Source organism: Populus nigra, chromosome 2 (genome assembly GCF_951802175.1).
Source record: "Populus nigra chromosome 2, ddPopNigr1.1, whole genome shotgun sequence".
Lineage (NCBI taxonomy): Eukaryota > Viridiplantae > Streptophyta > Magnoliopsida > Malpighiales > Salicaceae > Populus > Populus nigra.
The window spans coordinates 47,035,045-47,048,113 of NC_084853.1; the positions used below are offsets into that span (position 1 = coordinate 47,035,045).

The window sequence follows — 13,069 nt, forward strand, 5'->3', positions numbered from 1 at the left end:
ATCCCATTAAGTTTCTCGTTGCCATTTGTCTGCTAAAAATCCTCATGGGGACCCTCGATTGTCAATTCATGTGGTTGTCTTAAACAAGTGTTAATTGTCTTTCTCGAGAAATCACTTTAAGCAGAAGTTACAGTGAAGAGAGACATGATACCCAACTTCGAATGCTTTTTATTTGATACGACTTTAGAATGGTGCACCGCCGTAAAAGTTATTACAGGCAACCAGAAACATCCTTTCAATTTGTTTTAGTGTTACAGAAACTAAGAACAGAGCATGACCACTGATTTTGATCCCATTTCTGTATTAATTGATTGCTATGTGACTAGACATATAAAATTTAATGAGCTGCGACATGAAAGCAGTTGATATAATATTTATTAATCCCGATCAGGGTTGGGATTCATTTCGAAACATGAACATGAGATTTGATAAGTTTAACTTTAATTAAAAAAAATTAAAATTTTTCGAAAATAATATTATTTTAATTTTTATTCAAATAATATCATCATTTGGATTACCCTGACAATTTTTATGACATGGCATCCTAGGCCTTGGATTGGATCAGATCCAGTCAAGGTTTTACGCATTCAATCCGTTACAAAATGTTTCTGAAAATATATTGAAGAGAAGGAACAGAATTTAGACAAAAATGGGAGTCTGTCAGCAATCTTCATCCACAGCCAGCCCAGAAGTAAAACACACTAGGACTAAATCCAGGAGAAGCTATTACTAATCCAAGCTATTTACTGATAATGGCACGTTCATCGCAGGCAACCTAACCAGGCCTAGATTTGTCACTTGAGTTGACAGACTTATAGAATTGATATGTGATCATATCCACACCATCGAGGGCAACTCATGGCCATGTAAAGAGCAAAGCAGTCCATTTTCAAAAAGAAGAAAAAAGAAAAAAGCAAAGCAGTTGAGTTGACAAACTGGATAGTAAAATGTAGAAACTGGTGCAGATACCACCAGCAGAACATCATCGTTACCCTCCAAAGAGCACATTTTACCTACTTTCAGCATGATAAAAATAAAAAATCTGTCTCATGCTGCTACATCTACATCAGAGAAAAAGTTGAACTAATGTGGGATCATAAGAAGGGCAACCACAAAGCAATGAAAGAGCAAAGCACTTGAATTGACAAACAAAGTTGTAAAATGTATAAACTAGGGTAGATGCCACCAAAAAAAAAAGATAACTGTCATCTTTCAACCTCCACACAAACCCTCCGAAACGCACATCTTACCATCTTTTAGCAGTGAATAGAAGGAAAATCCATCTGATGTTGCTACCTCCGCCTACATCAGAGATGATTTTCTTTTTGGTGTGATTAAATATAGATGATTGTTCACTCACAGAAAAATCAACTCAGGTTACATCTGAAAGTTCCAGCAAGACTAGTTCCTTCACTTGCTCACGTTCCTTGAAGGTAAATGGTCAGAATAGTTAATACTTCTTGCAAAATAAACATTGAAACAGACTCAAACATACAATTTCACTGTGCAAATGATAACATCTCTACTGAAGGTGGTAGAAAATACGTATCTCAACACAAGGGTAAAAAGGAATTTTACAACAGACAGCTGCTAGAAATGATACATCACAACAAATATTAAATAATATAGACTCATGATCACGATACAAAACTATACAGCTAAATGGATCCATCATTTCATTTAAGTTCCATATACAGAACAATTCCAAAGCTAATTCAATGCCTGATCCTGACGTCAAAACCACTAATAAGCTAAGAGCAAGTGAGAAGAACATGTCACACACTGCATTGATAAAGATCACACTCAACTATTGGAAACGTTAATGGCTCGCTGCAACTCCCATTTCCTCTGTTCTCTACCTCTTGTTCCCACATCAACAAGTAGATTAGGCAAATAATTGCACGAGAAGTTGGGAAAGCATTCAGACAGCCAACTGCTCCAAATACCAAGTTAAGAAAGGAAAAGGCAGTCAGAGAATGTTTCCATGTGTGAATAGGCACTAATGATTGAAAACCCATTGGTTTCTAATGCCCACAAAAGTTATTATAGTTAGTTCTTATGAGTTTATTTCGAACTAAAGGAAAGTAAACACAACCTAAACCTCAAAACCAGAATCTTTAGTGTCAAGAACAATTTTGTTCCAAACTGGCCTCCCAAAAAAGGACATGCAACCTCATAATTTTGACACTCGAAAGTTAAAATTACATCTCTCTTATTGCAAAATAAATAATAAATATAAGGAAAAAAATAGGGCCAAAAGAGCTGAGCTGACCTCTAAGAGAGAATATTTGAAGCAAAAAAAACATGAATTAAGAAGAATTGAAGGAAGAATTGCAGATCAAGACTATTAAAATACTTCACTACTGATCATCAAATTGTAGCACAATCAAAGGGTATTCAAAGAAGTAAAGCGTACCAAAAATGAAAGAGTCAAGTGGGCAATTTCTGGAGTTGCTGTGAAGTAAGAGAAATAAGAGACTGAAGCTTGGCAACAGCAGAGGTTTTATCAGGAGGACATTTCGAGAGAGAGACGTTCAAATATTGAAGAGCCTCATCAAGTTTCCCTGCAGCCAAGGATGCACAGCCTGCCCTGTAAGCCCCATCTGCCATTTTGACATCGTATTGAGGATTTGCACCTGAATCGGAGCTCATGCTAGTTCTTGATGTGTTGGTGGGTGTTGGTGGTGGAGAGTCGAGAAGTGCAGTGGCACGGCTGTATTCCAATTTGCCGATAGCAGTGTCGATTTCAGCCATGAGAGTTTCTGGGGTTGATGAGGCCATGCTTCTCACTCCCTCAAAAACGCTCCAGTGAGTTCTCCCTTCTCCGGAACCCATCGAATGGATTTTGGATCAAATCAATCTGTGAATTTTCATTGCTTGCCGGCTTTATGTTTCCGTAATTTCATTGGAGTTTCTTGATGGATTGCCTTCTTTGATTGCAACCCAAAAGGCCTTGTTCTTCCTACAGCGGAGCACAGCCCACAAGGCCAGCATCCAAAGAGGGTGCTCGTCCTGTCTCGGTTTTGATTTAAAATTTTACTTCCCTGCTCCGGAGGAGTTTTTTAGGGTGTATTTAGTGATACCGTTTTTTTCTATTCTTATTTTTTTTAATAAAAAATGAAAATTTGTTTATTTGTTGAGAACGGAGACAATTTTTTCATCGAAAAAACAAGAAATTCATCAAGATTAAAACCTTTTTTTATAAAAAAATCAAAACCATAATTTATGATAGTTATCTTAAATATTTTATATTGGTGATGATCTAATTATAGAATATTTATTTTATTTTATTTAAATTAAGAAAAATTCATTTTGTTAAATAAGAAAAATATATATTTTCAATTCATGGCAAAAATTAAATTTGTGACATTAACTAAATATGAAGATACAAAAAAATAATTTTATTCTTTCATCTAGCTAAAAATTACTTGTAGATAACAAAACTATACTGTTGAAAAACTTATAGAAAAACTCTCAAATATTTTTTTAAACTCAATACAAATTTTAGAAACTAAAATACTATTTTTTCAATTTTCTAGATAGAAAAATATCACATCCAGATTTTCTTTTTCTTGACTTCAATTTTTTTTTTTAAAAAAACGAAGCATTACTCTATTTCTGAACACTTCTCGTAAATTAGTTCCTTCTCAATTTTCACCCTTACTCAGTGGTATCAGGAGGTGACGTTAGCATGCTGCAGAACATCCACTTTAAATTCTCAGTTAACAAACATGACCAAGTTCCTGTCTGTAAATGTCCACTTCGTCACTTGCACATTCTTTCCTTCTCGGGCATTTAGCTTACAAGGGAACAAAAATGGAGGAATATCATCGAGCTGATTTGAATCTTCCCGTGTTTCTTGCTACAATCAATGCAAAATCAGACTACGGGAAGAACCACCGGCCAAAGAATATCTACTGCGAGACACATTACAAATTATCACCGATCGGTACCTTAATGTCTGCATTAATCAAAAGACGAACTTGTAGTGAACAAGAACCACAAGGAAGAACAACTGATGCTGGCAAAGCATCGGGTTTCTCGATTGATATATGGCACTCATCCCTCAATAACGTGTATCCCATTTTCTCAAACTCCGATGAATCAATGGAAAAATAATCACCACATTGGCACTGGTAAAACATCTCAAAGATTTCTCCGTTGTCTTCAACCATCATTTCCTCTAAACTGATATCTTCTGAAACTTCAGTGTCTTGCCTCAAAGCTCGCAGCTTGCTATCATAAACTGCACGGGACATGGAGTTCCCAAGGATTTCCCAAGCCTTCTGCACCTTCATAAATCTATCATCCGATTCATCTTCAGGATCAGACGCCTGACGTGTATTTTGCAATTTATCAGGATGATAATTGAGTATGGCAGATCGGTAGCTTGTCCGGATTTCTACATAACTAGCATCTTCTTTTACAGACAAAACATCATAGTAGGTTTCTCGGATTGAATTCTTCCAATGAAGCATGGTTCAATACTGCTATTTACGCGATCCGAAACGCTACAAGCTGCAAAGATGATTTAACACGAGTCATCTTTTGAGATCCAATGCAAAGAAAAAACACCAAAATGCATAACATTAGCAAATTTGTTGGTAATCTCAACATTATTATGGAAAAAATTGGGAGGCAGTATATGGATCTAATAAATAAAGCCTACTCTGTTAGTAATAGGGCATCTTACTTTAAGAATTCAATCCTCTAGTTTCCAAAGTAGCGGTTAGTAACAGGTTGTTTGAATCTTCTGAATTTAATTCAATTCAACGGTTTTAATGAAATCTCATGTCTGTAACCATTTTGAATGTCAAGAATTGAATTTCAAATGGACTTCAGTATCTAAGAATAATACAAAAGTAAATCACAGGCCAAACACTCTAATTTACTGCACTAAACTAAGCAGGATAAATTAATATTAAAACTAGTTTCCCCAAAATAAATATTTTTTAGAGATCTTTGATGGAAATGAAGGTGGTGATGATAATATAAGAAATAAAATGAATTTCATTTTTTTTTCTAAACATATGAATTCAACTTATATATCTATTGAATTCAAGTTGAACACTCTCTGGTTTCAAAAACAGAAAACAAAAGACCTTGCTCCCTGCAGATTTTTTTTTTTAAAATAGTCAAGTCTACTACTAAAACAGCAACATGCTTGAATTCCTAACCTTCGATCTTCTAGTTATTTTTCGGTAATTAAGATTAACAAAAAAAAAAACAAGAGATTCAATTAATTAAACGATCGGAAATATAAATTGAAGGAAAAATGAAAAAACCCTAGAATGTAGAAATAAAAGATACAGATCATGAGAGAAGGCAAAGTGGAGAAAGAAACCGTACCAATTTGTTATGCTCTGATTTGATTTCAAAACCCTGGCCGCCGCTAATCGTCACAGATTGGATTGCTTCTTCTTCGTTGCCTCCATATTTGCACATGAGTGGTTTGAAGCACGACGTCGTTTTCGAGTAGGCGATTTCGTTTTCCATAGTGCGGATATCGCGGTGGGAATCTAGAAGATTTATAATGGGCTGGGCCGGTTTATTTATTGTTTTGTTTGATTGGTTAAATCCATGTGGGCTAATCCGACTTGAGCTCGGCCCGACAATTTGATGCTCTTGAGTATTCCATTTCCTCGGTAAGGACTGCCCCAAGAAAACAACTTGGTTGTTGGGACATTTATTTTTAATTAAAAAAAGGTTATATTATTTTATATGTTTTTGTTAGTATTGACCAGGAGATCTTTCCCTAAAATCAACAGCTATTAAATCCATGTAACCTGCAAATTACTAGTTTAAGAATCACAACTACTAAATCTTTGGAACCTGCTAGTAATTTTATTCAGGTCCCACCGAAAACTCTCGAAATTTTAATTACAAAAATATTAAAATTTATAGGTTCTTTTAAAATTCGCTCCAAGGTAAGGTAGGGCCCTGTGAGTTGGACAGCATGAAATGATTCGCAACTATAAACCTAGAAGATGGCAAGGTGCACTGCACTTGAAGTCCAATCCAGAACCCCCCGTTAAAGTTAGCCAGTTAGGCCATAGGCGACTAAAAGAAGCAGGGATACGTGTACAAGAGGCTAATCCAATAGCACGCGATGAGTTGCAAATTCGCATCCCATTTCAATAACTCAATTTTTCCATCCCTTTTACAAACAACCGAACCAATCTTCTAAGGCTAATATCCAAAGTGGAAGTTCTTGATGTCTAACTGTAAAAGAGGCTGCCTTGCCCGGGCACCAGATCCTAGCTTTCAAATCATCTGCGCCAGGACCATGGCACCCCGTGTTACAAAATGGTTCTGACATTTAAACCAAGGATCATGATCCTCGCCATTTTCTCTTTTCCAAAAAAAAAAAAAGAAACAAAATCAAAATCAAAATTCACCAGATCTGGGTGTAAGGAGTGCCTAATCAAAGGTATCAGCAGTGGCAGCTTTACATCTTTTTGGAGCTGTGACAGGACGATAGACTGCAGCTCAAGCAGTTTAACATCGACCTATTTGGGTTGTAACATCCAATCACGCACTAACAACACCAGAAACCCAGGGAACAATTAACGGCGCATTTGGGTGGGAATCTCTAAATGAGTCAGAATACTTATCCTTGAAATTCAGTTTAGGCTTTTCGGCCTGCAATTTGATAAAATAAAATGTCATCATTAGATTGGTTAGAATCCTGATGAAAGTTGGCTCATGATGAAACAGTAAGCTAATCCTTACATGTTTTAGCCAGCACTCCTGATTTTTATGTTGATAGATATCTGGTGAATAGCACCCCGTCTCCGATGGGCAATAGACCCATATGTTGCATTTCTTTTCACCAGGCTTAGCATATTTTGCCTGATCTAAGCAAGCTTGACAGCAGTCAGCTGCACTTTCCTTATGGTGGGTAAGGCCCCATCTAACAGCAACACCACCATAATCAGTATGAAGCTCAGCATGGCATTCAGGTGACAACGGCCTGCCAGGCAGAACCTCTTCCTCTGTAAAAAAAATAAAAATAAAAATAGACAAGCATACATAAACTTGTTTCATCAGTAAATGCCTAAATGGGAGATGAAATTCATCATGTTTTCTTATTTCAAGTAGAAGGAGAGTTGGGGAGGTAGCTGATATCAGCAGTGGGTTCAAATTGATTGCAGGTTCCTATAAACTTGTTTCTGCTCTGGAGGAGACACTAGCAACATTAAATTATAATTTTTTTACCCAAAGAAACCTCAGTTTAATTACCAGGATCTTCTTCACCCTCAGGCTTATCATTGTGTTCCTGGTGAATTATTTCAGCAGGAACCCAAAGGCCAATGTTTTCTGACAGCACAGCCCAATCAGACTCCAAGGCTCTTTCTAGCATACCTACAGAACATTCAGTCATGAGAGAAAGGAGAAGGATCTGGAAAACAAGCATTCATAGTGCTTCCTACAGAAAAAAATATGAATGGTCCTTGAGGGCATCAGAGAAATTTAACTGCTATAAAACCACACCCTTCCAAGGACAAAAACATACCAGCTTCCTGTTTCAAAATAGAAGAGTTCAGCCCCCCTGTTCCATGGACCAACTGTTTGACCTCTTGCAGTTTTTCTTTGCGCCAGCTTTCAATGGCATCTGTTTATCAAAAGAAGAGCAGAACAAAGATAAGTGGCAAGATATCAATGTACACAAGGTCAAAAGTCATAGCTACCATGTTAAATGGCCTATTGATATCCTTTTACATTGCTTAGATGACCCTATGGTAGACAAGAAAGCGATCACTTTCTGGAGATCATACCTTTAATGTTGCTAAAAATTGTGAAATGTTGAAAATGAGACCAGAAATACAATTAAAAAGCAGTAATCAAATTCTCAAACAACCAGGACTGGAATGTTATCAGCTGAGTAAATTAGTAACTGTTCAAGAAGATGATGTCAGTCCAAAATAACCCAGACAGTACACTTAGACCTTCCTGAGGTAGGAGGTCACCATATCAAGGGTAGACAAGTGTTCATCAGTGAAAATATTTGACAACTTCCAAAGAACGCTTTTAGATAAATTCTAAGACAGGGAGATTAAATATGGCATAGATTAGGAAATAGAAGGAAAATTTCACAGCTTTCAGAACAAAGAATGGCTGAAATTTTACATGCCAAAGATGCTCTCTGTCAAATAATATCAGTTAACAAAATGGAAATTCCACATAGTAGCTTCTGAAAAAGCTTCTCTCTTTTAATCCAATTTCCAAGCTAACCATGAAGGCGATAAAATAAAAGGAGGTATAATAGACTATCCCCACAAATATCATGCAGCTCCATTATAGATTCCTTCTTTCTTTATATAGTGCATGATGAGCAAGGTTGCAAACAGAACCTTGAGAACAAGATTCAAAGCATAACATCAACACTAAAATACCACAATCTCAATGCATTATCAATTTTTTTATTTGAAATAAATAAAAATGAATCGGATGTTCAGTTTAATTTCATACCAAGCAATATCTGATTGATTATGAAAATTTTATAGCTAACAAACAATGTATAGCATTTTATGAGAAGGTGTTTACTTTTCCAATTGGCTATTTGACAGCCACATGAAACAAATTAGCCACAATTTCTGTAAGCATTCACAACATAGTAGTTTGGGGGTGAAGTAGGTAAAAAAAGAGCTATAAGAGGATGCTGGTGATAGCAAAACCAAGGCCACAAATCCTTAAATCATCAAGAAGGGCAGCATGGTAATAATGCAAATAGAGGTCATAAAGCTTGGAATGGTGAGACATGCGACATGGAAAAGCTATGGTAGCACCAATTATAATGACAAGTATGAGATCACAATCAGTAAAAATGTGAGTAGTGGCATGGACCTAATGATAGAGGTGGTGGATTCATTGCATGAAGGTGAGTGTGGCATAAGCATCAGGTGCTGGTGATGTTAATATTAGTACAAAAGGCACAATCAGTAAAAATGTCATTAGTGGCATGGAGCTAATGATAGAGGTGGTCGATTCATTGCATGAAGGTGAGTGTGGCGTAAGCATCAGGTGCTGGTGATGTTAATATTAGTACAAAAGGGGGGGAAATTGCAATGTGTCATGAAAGTAAACAAATGTAGCTGTGACTTCATAACATGTAGAGCAGAGTTGGAGGTAGATATGGCAAGAAAATGGAAGAAGCATGTTGCAATTGATGGAGGAGATGGTGTTTAAAGCCATAACCCATCCATGTTTAAGCACTTCATAATAAAACAAAACCAGATAATTCGATTAGTTTATTTATGCAAAAAAGATTTCAATTGCTACAATGAAATGACCAATAGATTCTATCTTGACTTTGACTGCTTTTTTTGATCCAGATCCAGATAATGTGAAGCGATGAGTTGGTTATAAATTCTATATTTATACTTAATTCTATATTTATACTTATTAATTCATTTGTTCATAGTATGCATTGGTCTTTTTTTTTTTTTTTTGACCTTTGAAAAACCAACGAGTCACACACTAAGCATAGCATATTAAATAATCAATCGAATTTTTTTTTTTATTCAACCTTATAGAATTAGAATTCTTTCATTCTTTTTTTTTTTTTGGGCCGTGTGCGCGTGCGTGTGTGTATGGTGGTGATAATGAATTCCATTGAAATCTACACTCCTTATACAACAGTAATAGAATGTGCTTGAAATCAAAATAAAAAAAGGCATCCTATTAAAGAAAAAGGAATACCTGCTCTCGTTCGTTTTCCAGCATGTGATACAAATATAGGGTAGGGGGGCATAGGCCCCTGACAAAAACTAAGGTTCAATATATTACATCGCTCATCTTTGGTTCAGTTATACATAATGCAGTCAAGCATAACATGTATAGAAAGAGCAAACAACAAAGATGAAACACCACTCTTTATCGTTCACTAATCCGGCGAGCGAACACAGAAAAAGAAGAAGAATGTTTTCTATTTCTCTACGCCTCCCACGCATTATACCAAATAAGTTGTTCTTTGATGAATAATATACTTAAAATCAGCTGAGCATTCAAGAACCCAACAAACCAAGTGTCCATGCCTATCCTAATTGCATTAACCAATCTGTCATAACATAGGCAATTGTATAACGAAACGACACAGAATTGAAAGATAAACCTACCTCTCTGCTCACTGATATTAGCATTTGCATTCAAGCTTCTCAATCTCTGCAGAATCTCATCAGTTATCCTGTCCGTAACCTCTTTCGGTAATCCAGCCACCATTTCTCCTCTGTTAAACTCCTCCTTGAGTTCCTTCACCTTTTCTCAACCAAAAAAAAACTTCATTAAATTAAACTTCCAACATCGAATTAAGGAATCTAAACCTCAAATTAATCACACAATAACTAAAAACCCAAAATAAAAATGCTTACAATTTTAACAAGCTCTAAAGGTTCTTTCGCTCTTCGAATCCGAATTGATTCCTCCATTTTCCTAACCTGATCTGGCGTATACTTTACAACTACAACACACACAAAAAAATATATGCACATGTACATATCTCCAAAATTCAAATCAAAAGGAAGAAGAAGATTTATTTACCTTTGTTAAAATCACTATTGGAGTAAAGATAAAGGGAAGCATAGAGAGACCGAAGAACATAGAGAGCAACAACAATGTTAATAGAGCAAACAATGAGTGTGCTTCTCTTATACGAACATCCCCATTTCACTCCTCTTGCCATTTCCTCCTCCTCCTCATCCCACCATGATATCCACTAATTTCTCTCTCAAATTATTCTTTATTGCATTACATACATCGATAGATCGCTGTGATCACGAAGGGCGGTGACGAGTCAGTGCTATCGTGCGCTTCCGGCCGGGGTGGAGGGCGGTGGTGAGAGTGGATCGGGACTTGATTATGACGAATTAATGTAAGTAATGATTGTTGTCTTCTTTGTTTAATTTTAATGACAGGAGAAGGGTTGGTTTTATTAGGTAGCTTGCAAATGAGCTTTGTGTTTGCTGACTCTGGGCTAACGTGCGCCCTTGTGGTTAGGTTATCGGCCGAAAGAGGATGCCTGTTGATGCGGTATAAAAATCATGTGTGATTAGCGCGTGGTGTTGCTGTTTAAATATCACTGTCGTGCGTGGAAGAATATTTTGCATGTGCCCTTTCTTGCGCATAGAAAAATTGGTGTGAATTAACTATTAAGGGTGGGTTATGACTTATGCCTCCTCCTTCTATCTCCTCCCTGTTTTTATGGAATTGTCTCCAAGACTATTTGCTAATAAAAAAGTATATGGGTTTTGTTTTAAATTATAATAAAAAAGTTAATACTATTCTTTTAAAACCAGTCCATCAGATTAACTAGGAAATTTACTATTTTGGTTCGAAAACGTAGAAAAAAAACATGGTTTAATATACTTTTAAACAAAAAATAATAATTTAAAAAATAATTTTTAATCTTTTCAGATATCATCTTATCATCAAAAATAAACAAGTGTGCAATAGGTGGTTAAAGTTCATGATGATACATAAAAATTCCTAACGCGTGCGCCATCAACTGTTTGCCGCAATTTACCATATTTATAACACTATATATATGAATTTTGTCTTTGAAGTTTCTTAAAATTCTAATTTTAGTCCTTAAATTCCTTAATTTTTCATAAAAGTTATGCATTTAGTTCCTAAAAATATAAAATATTTGCTCTCTAACTTTATAGTTTTTATAATGACACTCTCAATTATAATTTTATAGTTCTACCCCTAACGGCAATGATTATAGCACAAATAATAAGACCATGACATGATCATGATGATTAAAATAATTAGATAGTAATGTAAGTGAATAGTTGTTCATAGAATATTTAACGATACTATACGAGGCGAGTATATTTTATAGTAAAAATTCAATTATTAAATGCTTTACATTAATTAACTTTACTATAATAAATATTCACAGGAAATTATAAAAACAACACATATTTATTATATATAATTGGGTTCTGGTTTCTGGTGTAATGAGCATCCCCAGTTTGCGTGCGAGGTAAGCAACGCCTCTTGCCCCAATTGGATTGAGTTTTGCTAGGTGCTAATTTGAGTGGATAATTGAGCCATGCCCATGCAAGGAGCACGACCGCTCAACTACGTATTACCACTTCTGTACGATAACTCCTTTGTTTCCATAGCTTGCGTGGCCCTGAATATTAACTAATTAATACCGTTAGGGGCAATGGCCCTTTTCGCTCGTGAGCTATTATTAACATCTGGCAATGTCAAAATTTAGGATACACTCGATTGGTTTAGCTGTTGTGATCAATTGTATGATTTGTTCTGTCCCTGTTCCGAGTTCGATCTTTTATATATATATCTGTCACTCCTGCGATGCCTTATCTGCTCCTGGACTTGTAGGATATCCAGTGGACCGTGGGAAATAGTCGTGGTGCGCGCAAGCTGACCCGGACACCTCACGCAAATAAAAAAAAAATTAGGGTACAAAAATATGCAATCATTAATTTAATTAAATTAGAAAATATCAAATACACCATCAAATTATCGGAGTACTGTCAATTTCCTGCTTAAAACTTTTTTTTTTTTCAATTTTACTACTTAACTGTGTTAATTTTTCAATCAAGAACTTTTGTTTAAATCATTAAAAAACATTAAATTTTATAAAATGACTTGAATGCAAACGTGGACAGAACATCTTAAAATGAACAAAAATTCTCAATTGAGTTTTTTAAAATTCAAGGATATAAGCGGTGTAAAAAATTACTTGGTGATATTCTAAAAAAAAATACAAAGACATGAATTCTTTTTAAAAAATAAACTAGTTTGTTGAAGATGTGCGTTCACATTTGAACATGATGGACTTTTCAGGAGGTGCTGTGTTACCAAAAAAGTCATAGTCGTGAATTTTATTATTAAAAAGCTATATATCTTCTAGAGAAAGAGAGCGGGATAACCTTTGTGTTGCCCGTGATGTTGTCCTGCTGAACTATATTATTTATGTGATTTATGATTTAACTACATATATATATATATATATAGGTTTTCCATGTACTGGAATTTTTCAAGTACCCAAGGAAGATGCGCTTGAATGAACTTTGTTAGCAGGGATTTCCTGTTG

The 13,069-nt window shown here is 35.6% G+C and overlaps 2 protein-coding genes across 3 annotated transcripts; both read right to left on the minus strand.

Moving 5' to 3' along the window:
• Positions 1-1,118: 1,118 nt before the first annotated feature.
• On the minus strand, positions 1,119-5,508 carry LOC133682343 (uncharacterized). 2 transcript variants are annotated; one of them, XM_062105636.1, is made up of 3 exons: positions 5,350-5,508; positions 2,417-4,518; positions 1,601-1,933 (listed from the first exon to the last, which is right to left on the minus strand). In XM_062105636.1, the coding sequence occupies exon 2, from the start codon at positions 4,476-4,478 to the stop codon at positions 3,930-3,932; it is 549 nt and encodes a 182-aa protein (XP_061961620.1). In that variant the 5' UTR covers positions 4,479-4,518; positions 5,350-5,508; the 3' UTR covers positions 1,601-1,933; positions 2,417-3,929. The 2 variants fall into 2 exon arrangements, with proteins under 2 accessions (XP_061961621.1, XP_061961620.1); XM_062105637.1 differs by lacking the exons at positions 1,601-1,933; positions 5,350-5,508 and adding an exon at positions 1,119-1,426 and having other exon boundaries at positions 2,417-3,062.
• A 592-nt stretch (positions 5,509-6,100) lies between these two features.
• On the minus strand, positions 6,101-11,030 carry LOC133682339 (uncharacterized). The gene is made up of 7 exons (XM_062105633.1): positions 10,540-11,030; positions 10,371-10,459; positions 10,119-10,257; positions 7,517-7,615; positions 7,243-7,365; positions 6,733-6,995; positions 6,101-6,642 (listed from the first exon to the last, which is right to left on the minus strand). Exons 1-7 carry the CDS (start codon positions 10,679-10,681, stop codon positions 6,532-6,534), a joined length of 966 nt encoding a protein of 321 aa, XP_061961617.1. The 5' UTR covers positions 10,682-11,030; the 3' UTR covers positions 6,101-6,531.
• Positions 11,031-13,069: the final 2,039 nt, after the last annotated feature.

Coding starts and splice junctions, on each gene's coding strand:
- LOC133682343 (XM_062105636.1), bottom strand. CDS start 4,478: ATGCTTCATTGGAAGAATTCAATCCGAGAAACCTACTATGATGTTTTG.
- LOC133682339 (XM_062105633.1), bottom strand. CDS start 10,681: ATGGCAAGAGGAGTGAAATGGGGATGTTCGTATAAGAGAAGCACACTC. Junction 10,460..10,539: donor CAATAGTGATTTTAACAAAG/GTAAATAAATCT, acceptor TGTGTGTTGTAG/TTGTAAAGTATACGCCAGAT. Junction 6,996..7,242: donor TGAGGGTGAAGAAGATCCTG/GTAATTAAACTG, acceptor TTTTTTTTACAG/AGGAAGAGGTTCTGCCTGGC.